Below are 12,365 nucleotides of genomic sequence, written 5' to 3'. Positions count from 1 at the left end.
CCGGGCCGCTGGCAGCCTTCAAGCCGAGGACGGAGCCGAAACTGCAGAGGCACACGGACGACAACAGCAGCAGCAGCTGAGCGCGACTGTACGCCGCCATCTTCACAGCACTGTCAAGCTAGTCCTAATACATGACGACATCACTTCCGGTCAGCGAGGTAACGGTGAGCTTTATTTACCGAAATAAACACACAACTTCCGGTCACTTGAAAAATAAATAAATAAAGCTTTACTGTACGCCTTTAGTAACAGCGTCAGTGTACCCATTGTTTTTACATTGTTGTTTACTCTAGTAAGCAATACGACACGATGATCACGTCACATGATCTCCAGCTCTAGTTTAAAGCTATTTATTTTTATTTAATAGCATCAAAAAGAGAATCAACTAAATGTAGGAAAAATAACGCGAATAAACTTTTCAAATATAAATAATTGTCGTTTACTTACATAGGCCTGTTTCCACACAAAACTATCAGCCTGAATTACTTTTTTAATGCTAGATATTCCCCACCTTAAAAAAACAAAACAAACAAAACAAAACAAAACTTGTTTCGAAGTTCCTGCTCTACCTTTTTTGTGACAACAAATGCATTATTTCTTTGGCATCCATTGTACAAGGACAATGCAAGTCCGAATATTCAAACAATTGTTGGATATATCCCGGGATAGTGTGTGTGTGTGTGTGTGTGTGTGTGTGTTTTCTCTCCCTCCCATGATGCTCTCAGTGATTGTAAGCTTTTATTTTGAAGTTATTGTCACACTGTTTCACATCATTGCATTCAGTACAAGATATAGAATAAAGTATCTATATTCACAGTCAGACATTGTCAGCATTTTTGATTTATTGTGCCCATGTACAGATACAGATGTAATTGTTAATTCTAAACTGTGGAATAGTTGACTGCTTACTGAGATTATTAAGTTCTACTGAAACTTTAAAAATGCCTCAAAGCCTGTTTTGGTTTCCTTTGTTTTTTTGTATCGTATAGTGAAAGTGACCTGTCTCTCTGTATGGATAACCTTATTTTCTTGCTTGTGTTTAAGCTTTTAATTTGAAATGTAATGTGTATTTCCCTTTTTTCCAATTAAAGTCAAACATTGTCTTGCAGAAAACCTTTACAATCGCTGTATGCTGAGCAATCACAATTTAATTCACCTCCATTACAAAATGTATAATGTAGTGCAAACAGTATACTGTGTTTAACACTACTGTGTTAACAAGCTTCTTTAACTGTATTTGTAGATTACCTTTTATCTCTAAGATTTAAAGATACCTTTTGTAATTAAATTCTGCAGAATTAAACTAAAAGGTTTATTAGGCACAATGTTTATGAAATGCTTCTATATGCATTTAGGTTTTATATTTTTTTATTTTAACTTTTTAAATTATTTGTCTGGTTAAATAAAGGTTAAACATTGCTCAGTCTTGTGATACAAATTGGTATTATATGAAAGTACGGCCTGGCCTTAGTTCAGTTTCTGCTGACATCCCTTTAACGCCAAAGGACTTTCAACATAAGGTCAAAGGGCGTGCTTCTTTATTGTTGATAGCTTTTTATTTCATTTGGAAAGGCTTTAGAATTAACAATAAGTACCTGGTATTATACTGTACACAGCAGCCTTTAGTGCCTCTGAGTTTTTATACTTTAATTTGAACAGTTCCTCTTCATTACATTATCTTGAGCTGATGTTATTATCCTTAAGTGATACATTTAAACTCCTTTACAACTTTCTTACTTCAAACCAAATTACAACTGACTCATATACTCAACATAGGTAGTGTTTTATTGGTTGACTCTTACTTTTATGTGACTTACCCTCCAACAATATTCCCAGCAATATTTTTAACTGAACTTTTATGTGAGTCTCCACTGAGCTCCAGTTACTGTGTGTAAATCAGAATCAGAATCAGAATACTTTATTAATCCCGAAGGAAATTAGGGTTACAGCAGGCAGCACGCTAATGGCACATGCGCACTTACAAAGGAACCTTCTGACCAACTTTACACAAACATCACATTGGGGAGACATGTCAGAAAGGTAGGCTGATAGGAAAAAAACAACGAAAATACATAACATGAGGTAAGAGGAGGAGAAAAAAAACTCCACTCAGACTGAGCTCCTAGTGGGAGAACAGTTTGATAACAGAAAAAACACCTCAGCACAAAAAGCACATGATTATCAATACACCATAGAAGACCACAAGACAAGCAACAGGGGCGGGTAAAGGGTAAGAGAGAGCCGGTGTAGACAGCGCATCCGGTCCTGCAGCATGTCTGCGCTGGTCCAGTCGACTGCCATCTTCCCCGGTAGGGCACAAGCATCGAAGGCGTTTGGAAAGGGAGGGGGGATCAGTGTGTGCATATCAGTGTATGTGTGTGTGTGTGACCAGAATTCAGCTGAGACAGTGTCCTTCGCCCCGCCAGGCTAAGTAAACAGTCTTCCAGCCAACCCAGGTGGGCTTGCATGGAATGGGGGGAACAGTCTAAACACAGTCGTTATCAGGGTGTTTTGTTCAGCTCCAGCCTTGAGGCCGCAGCTGGCGCCGAAGGGGTCTCCGCATGAAGTGATGATGGCTTTTACTTTAGTGCGAACAACTCATATGAATTTCAAAGCTGTTCTAACAGTCCAACACTGGTCTCTCAATCTCCCATTGGAGAGCTTTGAGCTTTCTATGATGTTATCCAAACTTACGTTCCGTGATGTTGTCATTCTTTTTGCTCAAAGAGCAGGTTCTGAGAACTCACGACCGCAGTGCACTTCCCCAAGATGTGATCGAATTTGCGCTCAAAGGTGTTATTCGAGCTAGCCCCTCCAGATGTAATCCAGTTTTTCACTCAGAGGTTTTGTTCTGAGTATTAATGGCAGCCGTGCGTTCTCCAAGATCTTCTCCATGGTGCACTCAATGAGCCCATTTTTGAGAAACTCACACCTCGTCCCATCATTTCAATCCCAGCGGGCAGCCTTGTGGGGGTTTGAACAGCCGGTTCCGCTTCATTAATTCTTCAATAAGCCAGGGCCAAGCCAGCTCCGATCAGCAAGAACCCTGTTATCATGGTTCCGAATAGGTAGATATCTTTAGCACTCACAGCACTCAATTGCATTCAGAAAAAGACTAACACAACTCTGTCAGTTCATCTCATAACTCCTATCTTTCTTTCTATCTATCTATCTATCTATCTATCTGAAAAAATGCATTTTGGATGGAAATGGAAACACACAATTTTGGTGCTCTACTAAGTGTTTACAGCACCAAGATGGTGTAGGTGTGAAAATCTTAACTTCCCTTTGTGTTCAATAATAAAGGAACACTCACAACAACTGAGCTCCATATATCTCAGACTTTAGATGCGCGCACACACACACACACACACACACACACACACACACACACACAGACACACACAGACACACACACACACGCACGCACGCACACACACACACACACACACACACGTTCTCGCTCTGTTTGTGCTAATTTCATAACATTTGTTGACAATGAATTATACACTCCCAGAACAGAAGTAAAACTGTGTTGAGTCCTTGTCGTGGTCCCACTATTGTCTAAAGATGCTTCTGGAAGAAACTTCCTCAAGTGTTTGTTCCAGGCTCAGCTGCTGCTGTCGATCCTCCTGTCTGCATTTCAAGCGACAGCTTCTGAAGACAACTGGTGGAGACAACTGTGTGTGTGTGTGTGCGCGCGCGCGCACACACACACACACACACACACACACAGAGAGAGAGAGAGATCATAAAGTGTAAAATATTCCCATGACCATTAGGGATATTGATGTGGAGATTCATTTTCTAAGGATGTCACAGCTCAGAGAAATGAAGGATACTCAGGTTAGACAGCCAACAGTGCAGGTATAGTATTAAAGCATTAACTAAATACTTATTGGAAATAAGTAATAACTTTGATAGCAACTGTTTAAGTCATTAATGATATACTGTGTGAGTTTTTGCTCCTTTCTTCCTGTCTGTGCTCCAACAGGAGAGTGCGATGGCTGGCCAGGCTTCATTAAACATGAATTTGAATATTTTACTCAAATAGCCTCTGAAGTCATCAGATCATGTGATGGATGTGCAGCTGGCAACCCTGTGATGCTGTTATGTCCATTTGGACACAAATCTCTCCAGAATGTGTCCAGCACCTTGTTGAATCTCTGCCACGAATAATTAAAGCAGTTCTGAAGGCAAAAAGGGGCTCAGACTCAGTGCTAGATAGGTGTACAGTGGGCAGTGAGTATATGTTTCCTTGAAAATGTATTTGAGGATGCAGTTTGGCTGTTCAGTAAATGAAGCACCTCTTTATTGTAAACAAATCAAGGGAAAGGAAAGCACTAGCAGTAATGTATTATTTAAGCACAGTGCATTTACAAACTCACCTGATCAAAACGGCCTGACTGTGTTTGATAGTCATCTTCTGCCATCTTCTCCTCCCTCTCTCAGAGCTTGGTGCTGCAAGTTGGCCAAGAAATGCTGGAAGAGGAAGCCCGAGAAGCTGAGAGGGAGAAAATGCAGTACTTGGAAGAGAATTGCACAGCCCTTTTCATTCCAGGCAGTATGCAGGATCTCCAGGTAAGCCTACGGCACCTGGAGAATTTGTTCATGACTGATGATAAACTTAGCAGGCTTTTGGTTCACCTATGGAAGCTGTAGTTTAGTTTTAGAGGAGAAAGTATTTGTTCTGGTGCACTTGCCTTTAACATCCATAACATCACTGGAAAATGAAAGTGTGCAAGCTCTACTCTTCCTTTGTATCCCTCCCCTACCCAGCAACTATAGAAAGTTGGAGATGATAGAAAACTTGCTTTGTAAGAAAAATGTTCAGGATAGTACTCTGCTGTTAAGTGTGTCGTGTTTATGATTGAAAAAACTGACAAACAAATAAACTTTCTCACTCTTTCTATCTATCATAACTCCAGGAGCTGTGTTGCAAACTTCACAAGCAGATTGATTTGGTGGATGAGGAGCGATACAACATGGAGGTCAAAGTGGCAAAATCCAACAAGGTATTGTATTCAGAAGCTTCTTCTGCCATTATAAAGTTATACAGTTATACAGTGCTTAACAAGGTTAATGGAACACCTCCCGATGTAAGGTTTATGCCACAGCTCCCCTAAAGTAACAGTATATGTAATTGCCAAAATCATTTTTCATTTTTTCTGTATTGGCAAGGTCTTTAATCAAAGTGACATTTTTTTAGTCTAAAACGAATTTTTAAAAATTTATTCTAATTTATTCTAAAATGTTTGTTGTTGTTATTACCAAAACACATATGTCTGAACAACAGTGTTCTTTGTCAGGTTGATGACCTTAAGTTGAAGATTCAGTATCTGAATGGGAGGTTTAAGAAGCCAGTCCTGAACAAGGTGCGGATGTCAGCCGATGCCATGCTGGCTGCCCTGCTGGGCTCCAAACATAAAGTGTCCATGGACCTGAGAGCCAGCCTTAAGCAGGTTAAGAAGGAAGTGAAGGATGAGGTAGGTACTTTAGATGTTATATTAGGCAGATGGAGCGCATCCTTCACTGAAAAAAATTAGTAAGATCAGAACGCAACATGAAAGGCTTCACTTTTTGTTACTGCTTTCCTTTGAATGTGTTTCTTAGGAGAAGCAAAAGGGCGACTGGAGGAAAAAAATCGAAGACAAAACTGGCATGGGTGGAAGAAAAAAGATGTTCGAGACAGAGGCTTAAATGTCAGCATGTTTTTTCTGCAGTTCACCACTGCCAAGATTTGCCAGATGTCACTTTTTTAAATAAATAAAAAAGAATAAATCCAGTGGTGTTCTGATGTATTTAATGAATGTAATTTGACAAATGCAAACAGGCTGGTAAAGAGCACAGGCTGTGTGTAAATCGAGGTGAACTCGTTTTATGAATTCCAAGAGCAAGAAATGAGACAGAAGTGTTAAAAGGCAGCTGAAAAAATGTTTTCTAAATCCGTCCAGCTCATTATTAATAAAGTTTTTTTTTTTTTTTTTTGGTAGGGTTGTCGGTCACGTGAGAATATGCGACGTCACGAAAACCCTGTGATACACTGGTTGTGGAAGTAAATCAGTATTGGCAACAGAGGGCTGCTTTCTTTCTAATATTTCCAGATAAATACCTGTAAATAGAGCAAAACCAACCGCTTTAAGACGCTGAATTGCCCTCCCTCAGAACCAAAATGACAGCGGCGGTGTTTTTCGGCTGCACCTTTATCGCCTTCGGCCCAGCCATCGCGTTGTTCCTGTTTACCATTGCCCGGGAGCCGCTGAGAGTCATTTTCCTCATAGCAGGGTGAGAGTTAAACATTCACTGGTCATAGCGGACGGCAATTGACTTAAATATATAATAATTTGGTAATTACAGATGCTACTGCCACGTTATATTGAATAAATCCCAACCTTTAGACAGTGTTAGCTTACTAGCTAACCGATCGTTTCGTTTGTTAGCTGATGTGCTATCGTTAGCTTCTATTCTCTGGTATTATGGTCTTACACTTTGCTGTTTTTTTTTATTTAGCCATAGGTCACCACATTCCGATTTACACGGCTTCATAAATACACCGACCTTTTAAAGTTTTAAAGCCCCAGCAATGCCTGATATTAGCCGCCCAAAGATAGGAAAGAGCTAGCTTAATGAGAGCCTGACGGACTTTTATTAGTTTTGTTTCTTATGGATCTTGCAGATATTGGAGGATGCTGACGACTTATGTCAGTAAAAGGTGGCTGTATACACAGACGTAGTTAGCTAGCACTATGGCGGATTGGCTTTTGAAATAATCCATTGTTATTGTAGTGGTATAGGGTTCAGATACGGTCTTGACCTAAGTGAGATATAAGCTTGTGATCATAATTGTGGTTGTTGATTGATAACATACATCTTACCTGTTAATTTGTAAAAGTGCCGTGACGTTACGTTTGTGTTCGTTGACGCTTTGCCTCCTTGTTATGGTCAATTAATTCTTGCTAAGTAAAAGTAACTAAATAGTCCTCTGGTATCTCAAGATAATCCTGATTATGTTATCACTTCGGTGCTGCTCCCCAGTTCCTACTCAGTCTGGAAGTATTTTTTTCTTAACCCTCCATTTACTTTCATTTAATTGGCTGACCCTCGCAAATAGAACTGTTGAAAAAATAAAGGAGTCGGGCTTCTGGGCTCACAGCAATGCTGGAATTGCTGTGAGCCCAGAAGCTTTGAGATAGCAGTGTGGGTAATATCTGTTTTCTTTGTTCTCATTCTTTCAGGGCATTTTTCTGGCTGGTGTCGCTGCTGCTCTCCTCCCTGGTGTGGTTCATCTCAGTTCAGATCAGTAATAAAGAGAGTGCGGCTCAGCAGAAAGGCCTGCTCATCTTTGGCGTGGTGCTGTCTGTGCTCTTGCAGGAAACCTTCCGCTTCGCTTACTACAAGCTACTAAAGTAAGTGGCCACCACCATGTTTAACTGTTTTATACTTTATATAGTGTGACTCCAGAGAACTGTTTCTTACTAGAAGAGCTGAAAGCCCATACTTCAACTTCCTCAACATGTATTCACTATTTATTATTTATTTAACTAAGAAATATTGACCTCTGAATTCTGCACTGTATCGTTGTTGTCCCTTGATGAGTGTCTGTCTCAGTTTCACACTCTTCAGTGTGAACTTGTACAATTTTCATTGTTCATCTCAGATCATCTTCCACTAAATGACATACTTTCATAACTGACATATTTTCTATTCATGTTCTGTAGCGCACAGTGAGACTCAGAACCAAAACTCTGTGTGTGTGTTTTCTTGCAGGAAAGCAAATGAAGGCCTCCTCACTCTCAGCCAGGAGGAGACCATGCCCATCTCCATCCGACAGCTGGCCTATGGTACACTTAGTCTGCACATCATCTTCTGTGCTTCATATCACCTACTGGTAGCATATTCATTCACCCACGATTCTGCCAGAAGACAGAACATTGAGCACCGGTTACCTCTTTACAACTTTGTCATTGTTTGTTTTTGGTTTTGAAACTCACTTTTGTACTATTCTGTAAAAACATTTTTTTAAATATACAAGAAACATTAGCATAACCACATGTATATTATAGCTATAGGAGCTGCTCAGCCATGTAGACCCATACCTTGAAGCTCCCAGCACAGTGTTTGTGCTGATGATAACATCAGTGGTGTTAATGGGGAGGATTGGAGCTCTGCAATGCCACTTAGTGATCATAAAATATCTATGAGGAAATTTCACAAACAGACTATTTACAACGATCATATTCTACTACATTGCTACACTCTAGTTCAGTGAGCTCTTTAGAGTGACCCCTTGTTTCACAAACATTTGTAAAGCGAGACTTCATGGAAAGATGCTTGATTTTACACACCTGTATTCAGATGTTAAGAGGTGTGGATTGAAACCTTTGGCCGTATATCATATGAGCACAAACTGTGAAAGTGCTCATTCTTCCCCACTAGGCTCTAACAAAAGATGCTATCAAGTAGCATCAATAAATTTCTAAAGAAATTGTTAAAAATGAATATCTAGCACACTTTGGACATGATCTCTTATTTGCAGGTTGTTTAAATTTGCTTGCGGTTTACAGTAAACAGTATTTTCTGTGTGAGATTACCAAAATCTCATATCCCGATATAAGAATTCTATCGTCCCGATAACGATATAAATCACAAAAATGTAACATTTTCTGTAAATTCTGTGAATCTCGGGCAGCTCGACTTGCAGGAAGTGTTTCCAGCTGCGCGTCATGTAGCTGGAGTCGAGTGTTTTAACCGATGCATGAAACGATACATTTTTAGACATAAGTTGTAATGGCCGCCGTTTTCTTTGTGAGTATTTATTACACGGCGTGCTGTGGGGAAAAGCCTGTTCTAACGTTTGAGTCTAAGGTCTATTTTTTAGCACCTGGCGGCTCTTTTTTTACTTCTCATCTGTAAATAATCTGCTCTTTCACGTGGTTCAGTTTATTTTGAAAAGTCTCAACAGGATCTTGAGCTTTATTGTAAAAGGTTTATGTGGAACATAAACAAGCGGACACACGATGGTGTTACCGTCGTTGTTGCTAACGACAAAGCATTAAAACAGGCGCTTGTCCGTGCGTAGTGTGGTTATATTAAATATAAGAGAAAGAGAGAACTTTAAGAAATTAATATAGCCACTACAGTGACCATCAAAACAATGAAAAAATATTGCCATAAACAGTTTATTTTGCGACACCACGAAACAAACGATAGCGTAAAATGAAACGATAGACGTTTTTATATCGTCATTCGATATATATCGTTATCGTTATATCAAACAGCCCTAGTGGTCCCTAGCTATAATGCGGTGCACTGTTTCGTGGATTTTCTTTGGTGCAATTTTGCAGTTTTTTTTTTAAGCAGCACATTGTGTTCTGCATCCTGATTGGCCGTAGACCATTGTCAATAAATCTCCTCCGTGCTGTGTCTCCTGTACAGTACAGAATGTCTGCAGCTTGTCAAATTTACATAAATCTTCGATCGCTTGCAGTGTGACTCTGAAGTACTGTACTGTATGTTTGTAAGTTTTCTCCCCAACAAACACAACAATGTTAATGAAACGTTTTGCACCGTCAAAGGCACCTGTGGTAGCACCCAAAAGGCAGAGGAAGATGCTAACCATCGCACAAAAAGTTGGACTTCTGGACATGCTAAGGGAAGATAGAAGTTACCGTATTTTTCGGACCATAAGGCACACCGCATTATGAGGTGCATTAAGTGAAACAAAACAGTCAGATAAGTCAAACTTTACTCAAGTCATTCTTCCACCATTGATTCATTAACGTTGAATTCTCTGGCAGCTGCTCTATTCTCATGTTCTGGACCTGAAAACAGGGTTTGATCTTTGGTTTCATTCTACAATACTGGACTTATTTTTCTATGAAGGTTTGAATTTTGAGGGTGTTTAAACAAGAGAGAAAAGTGTGAAAATGTTCATGCTTGTCTGAGAAAACTGTCTAAAGTGTCTAGTGAGGAGTTTTACAGCCTTAAAACATCTATAATAATTGTGAAAAAATAAAGTTGGCTACTTTGCGGACTTCACCTATCGCGGGTTATTTTTACAATGTAACTCCTGTGATAAGGGACCACTGTACATTCTTCTTGCATAGTGGCCTAATTTGCTTTGGGATTAGCATCGCATAGTACAGTCTTTCTTATGTCTCAGCTGTCTTCTCATTCTTTTGTCTCAGTGTCAGGTCTCGGCTTCGGCTTCATGAGCGGAGCGTTCTCTGTGGTGAACATCCTGGCTGACTCAGCAGGGCCGGGGACTGTGGGGATCCATGGAGACTCGCAGCACTACTTCCTGTCCTCAGGTAACAATTAGCATGTACTTGTTTTTTGTTTGTTGTTTTTTTTATTGTCAAAAACCTTTACGTTTCTGCTGTTGAGTGAGTCCATAGGTTTGTAAAAACATTTTCTTTCTAGTGTTCTCTTCCATTTGTTGTGTCATTTGTTTAAAAACAAGTGACATAAGACCTAAAAACCTTTTTCATTAAATGCCGTATGACCTGTTTCTTACACACACACACACACACAGACACACACACACAGAGTCATTCACTTCCACTGCTGGAACCAGAGTCCAGACCCTGGAGATTGTTATTCTACTTTGGAGTATAAATGATTGTGTGTTTGTTTTTTTTTCTTTCACTTTTGAGCCAGCTGCCACAAAAAAACTGTATTTCAGAGTTTTGGACTTCTAGCTGAAACAATACAGAGCACAGCCTAAATGTATTATGTTCTATTTTGTGGTCTTATTAAAAGGCATTCTAGGAAATGTTGCATTAAAACTAATCGCCGTTAAAAGTGTAACTATATTAGATTTATATGTAGAACATAATTTGTTAAAATTGCACGTCTCTTTCAGCCTTCATGACGATGGCCATCATTCTGCTTCACATGTTTTGGGGCGTTGTTTTCTTTGATGCCTGTGAGAAGCAGCGCTGGTGGGCGGTGGGAGCCGTTGTCATCAGTCACCTCTTGGTCTCCTGTCTGGTGAGTGTGGTTTGTACAGAATGTGGACTTTAGTCTTTGTGAAGGCAGGAAAAAACACTAACAAGAGCTCACAGTCAAAAACTATGCAAGGAAAGTATTTTTATGTCTTAAATGTCAGAGTCAGTTTTCTTTTTTTTAAAATCAAACCTCTCAAGCCTCATAAATCTTCTCTTTTTATTTTATTATAGTATATTATAGTATCTTATAGTAAATAAGAGTCATGTTTTCGGGGCACACGGTGGTGCTCGGACAAACGGCCATTTAATAACATCAACTTGGCGACTCAGATTTGTAATGAAAGTCTCTCTTGCTCTCTCTTTATATGCCTGCAATTAGTTACTTTAAAGAATTGAGATAAAATACTAAACAGTGTCCACTGATGTTTTTTATCTCGTCTTCTACCGCAGACCTTCCAGAACCCCGAGTACGTCGCAAGCCTTGTTCCCACCTACGTCATCCTGTTCCTAATGGGTGTCTGGGCGTTCTACTCCGCCGGCGGCTCGCTCAAGAACCTCAAACTCTGCCTCACCTGCAAAGACAAGGACTTGCTTCTTGCCAACCACAGGCCTAGATAACGCAGCACACCTAGCAGTGTGCAGGACTCTTTATACAAGGATCACAGAGATCCCACACAAATACACACACACATTGGACACAGTGAGGAAGGAGTGTTAACCCTGTTAAATCTGCTATTTGATTTGAGACTTTCATCATCTTAAGCGTTAAAACATGTAAAAGGTTTTGTGGGAACAAAGATGGGAGATCGTTTTGATTCCAGTCCAGCTTGGAAAAGGTTTTTATTCAACAGTATAACATATCCATTTTGGCTAACTGTGTGCCCTTTTTGTGGTCTGCACTGTAAGAAAAACAAACCCACAGAAGATACTTTAGATTGGGGGGTTAAAGCAGCAGCACTCTTTATACATACTCTCAGATGCTTCAAATCTTTCCTAGTGTTTTATTATTTCTAAAGAAAATGTGTATATAATTATGCATTTTTGAATTCCCTAATGTGTAAATATTAAACCTTTCTTCAAGGTGTGATATGCTGTCTGTGGTCTGAATATGAACCTGCGTTTGATTCTAAATGCACTTGCTAATGATTACTAATTGTTTGTAATCAGTCATCAGTCAGTCAGCAATCTTGACGTAATAGACCCTTGAGCAAATAGAAAGTAGAGAATCTAAATCAAACAAAATAGTTTCTTTTGTTGTTTGTCCTTGTGTGGCTTCCTTGTGTGTTCTGGTTGTTCTTATGAGTGCAAGGATAAAGAATTATTTACAAACATTTTGTTTTTGTGCCTGATTTTGTTTTCGATCATCTTTTGTATTTGTAGATTCTGTCTGCTGTGTCTCACAAGGATGGGAGGTAC

The 12,365-nt window shown here is 39.7% G+C and overlaps 2 protein-coding genes across 2 annotated transcripts; both read left to right on the top strand.

The window, feature by feature from the left end:
- Positions 1 to 3,813: 3,813 nt before the first annotated feature.
- Positions 3,814 to 5,907, top strand: LOC146525050 (troponin I, fast skeletal muscle-like). Its single transcript, XM_085160306.1, has 5 exons — positions 3,814 to 3,846; positions 4,453 to 4,581; positions 4,929 to 5,015; positions 5,310 to 5,486; positions 5,614 to 5,907. The coding sequence occupies exons 1-5, from the start codon at positions 3,814 to 3,816 to the stop codon at positions 5,698 to 5,700; spliced, it is 513 nt and encodes a 170-aa protein (XP_085016432.1). The 3' UTR covers positions 5,701 to 5,907.
- Positions 5,908 to 6,027: 120 nt separating this feature from the next.
- aph1b (aph-1B gamma-secretase subunit) lies at positions 6,028 to 12,280 on the top strand. Its single transcript, XM_085178539.1, has 6 exons — positions 6,028 to 6,285; positions 7,236 to 7,406; positions 7,768 to 7,841; positions 10,188 to 10,310; positions 10,865 to 10,992; positions 11,400 to 12,280. The coding sequence occupies exons 1-6, from the start codon at positions 6,173 to 6,175 to the stop codon at positions 11,565 to 11,567; spliced, it is 777 nt and encodes a 258-aa protein (XP_085034665.1). The 5' UTR covers positions 6,028 to 6,172; the 3' UTR covers positions 11,568 to 12,280.
- Positions 12,281 to 12,365: the final 85 nt, after the last annotated feature.

Source organism: Neolamprologus multifasciatus, chromosome 1 (genome assembly GCF_963576455.1).
Source record: "Neolamprologus multifasciatus chromosome 1, fNeoMul1.2, whole genome shotgun sequence".
NCBI lineage: Eukaryota > Metazoa > Chordata > Actinopteri > Cichliformes > Cichlidae > Neolamprologus > Neolamprologus multifasciatus.
This window is presented reverse-complemented; position numbering and strand designations above follow the sequence as displayed.

Excerpts from the sequence above, each read along its gene's own strand:
- LOC146525050 (XM_085160306.1), top strand. The coding sequence starts at position 3,814 with ATGTCACAGCTCAGAGAAATGAAGGATACTCAG. Across the intron at positions 3,847-4,452 it reads GAGAAATGAAGGATACTCAG|AGCTTGGTGCTGCAAGTTGG; the intron begins GTTAGACAGCCA and ends TCCCTCTCTCAG. Across the intron at positions 5,487-5,613 it reads AGAAGGAAGTGAAGGATGAG|GAGAAGCAAAAGGGCGACTG; the intron begins GTAGGTACTTTA and ends TGTGTTTCTTAG.
- aph1b (XM_085178539.1), top strand. The coding sequence starts at position 6,173 with ATGACAGCGGCGGTGTTTTTCGGCTGCACCTTTATCGCCTTCGGCCCA. Across the intron at positions 7,407-7,767 it reads GCTTACTACAAGCTACTAAA|GAAAGCAAATGAAGGCCTCC; the intron begins GTAAGTGGCCAC and ends GTTTTCTTGCAG. Across the intron at positions 7,842-10,187 it reads CATCCGACAGCTGGCCTATG|TGTCAGGTCTCGGCTTCGGC; the intron begins GTACACTTAGTC and ends CTTTTGTCTCAG.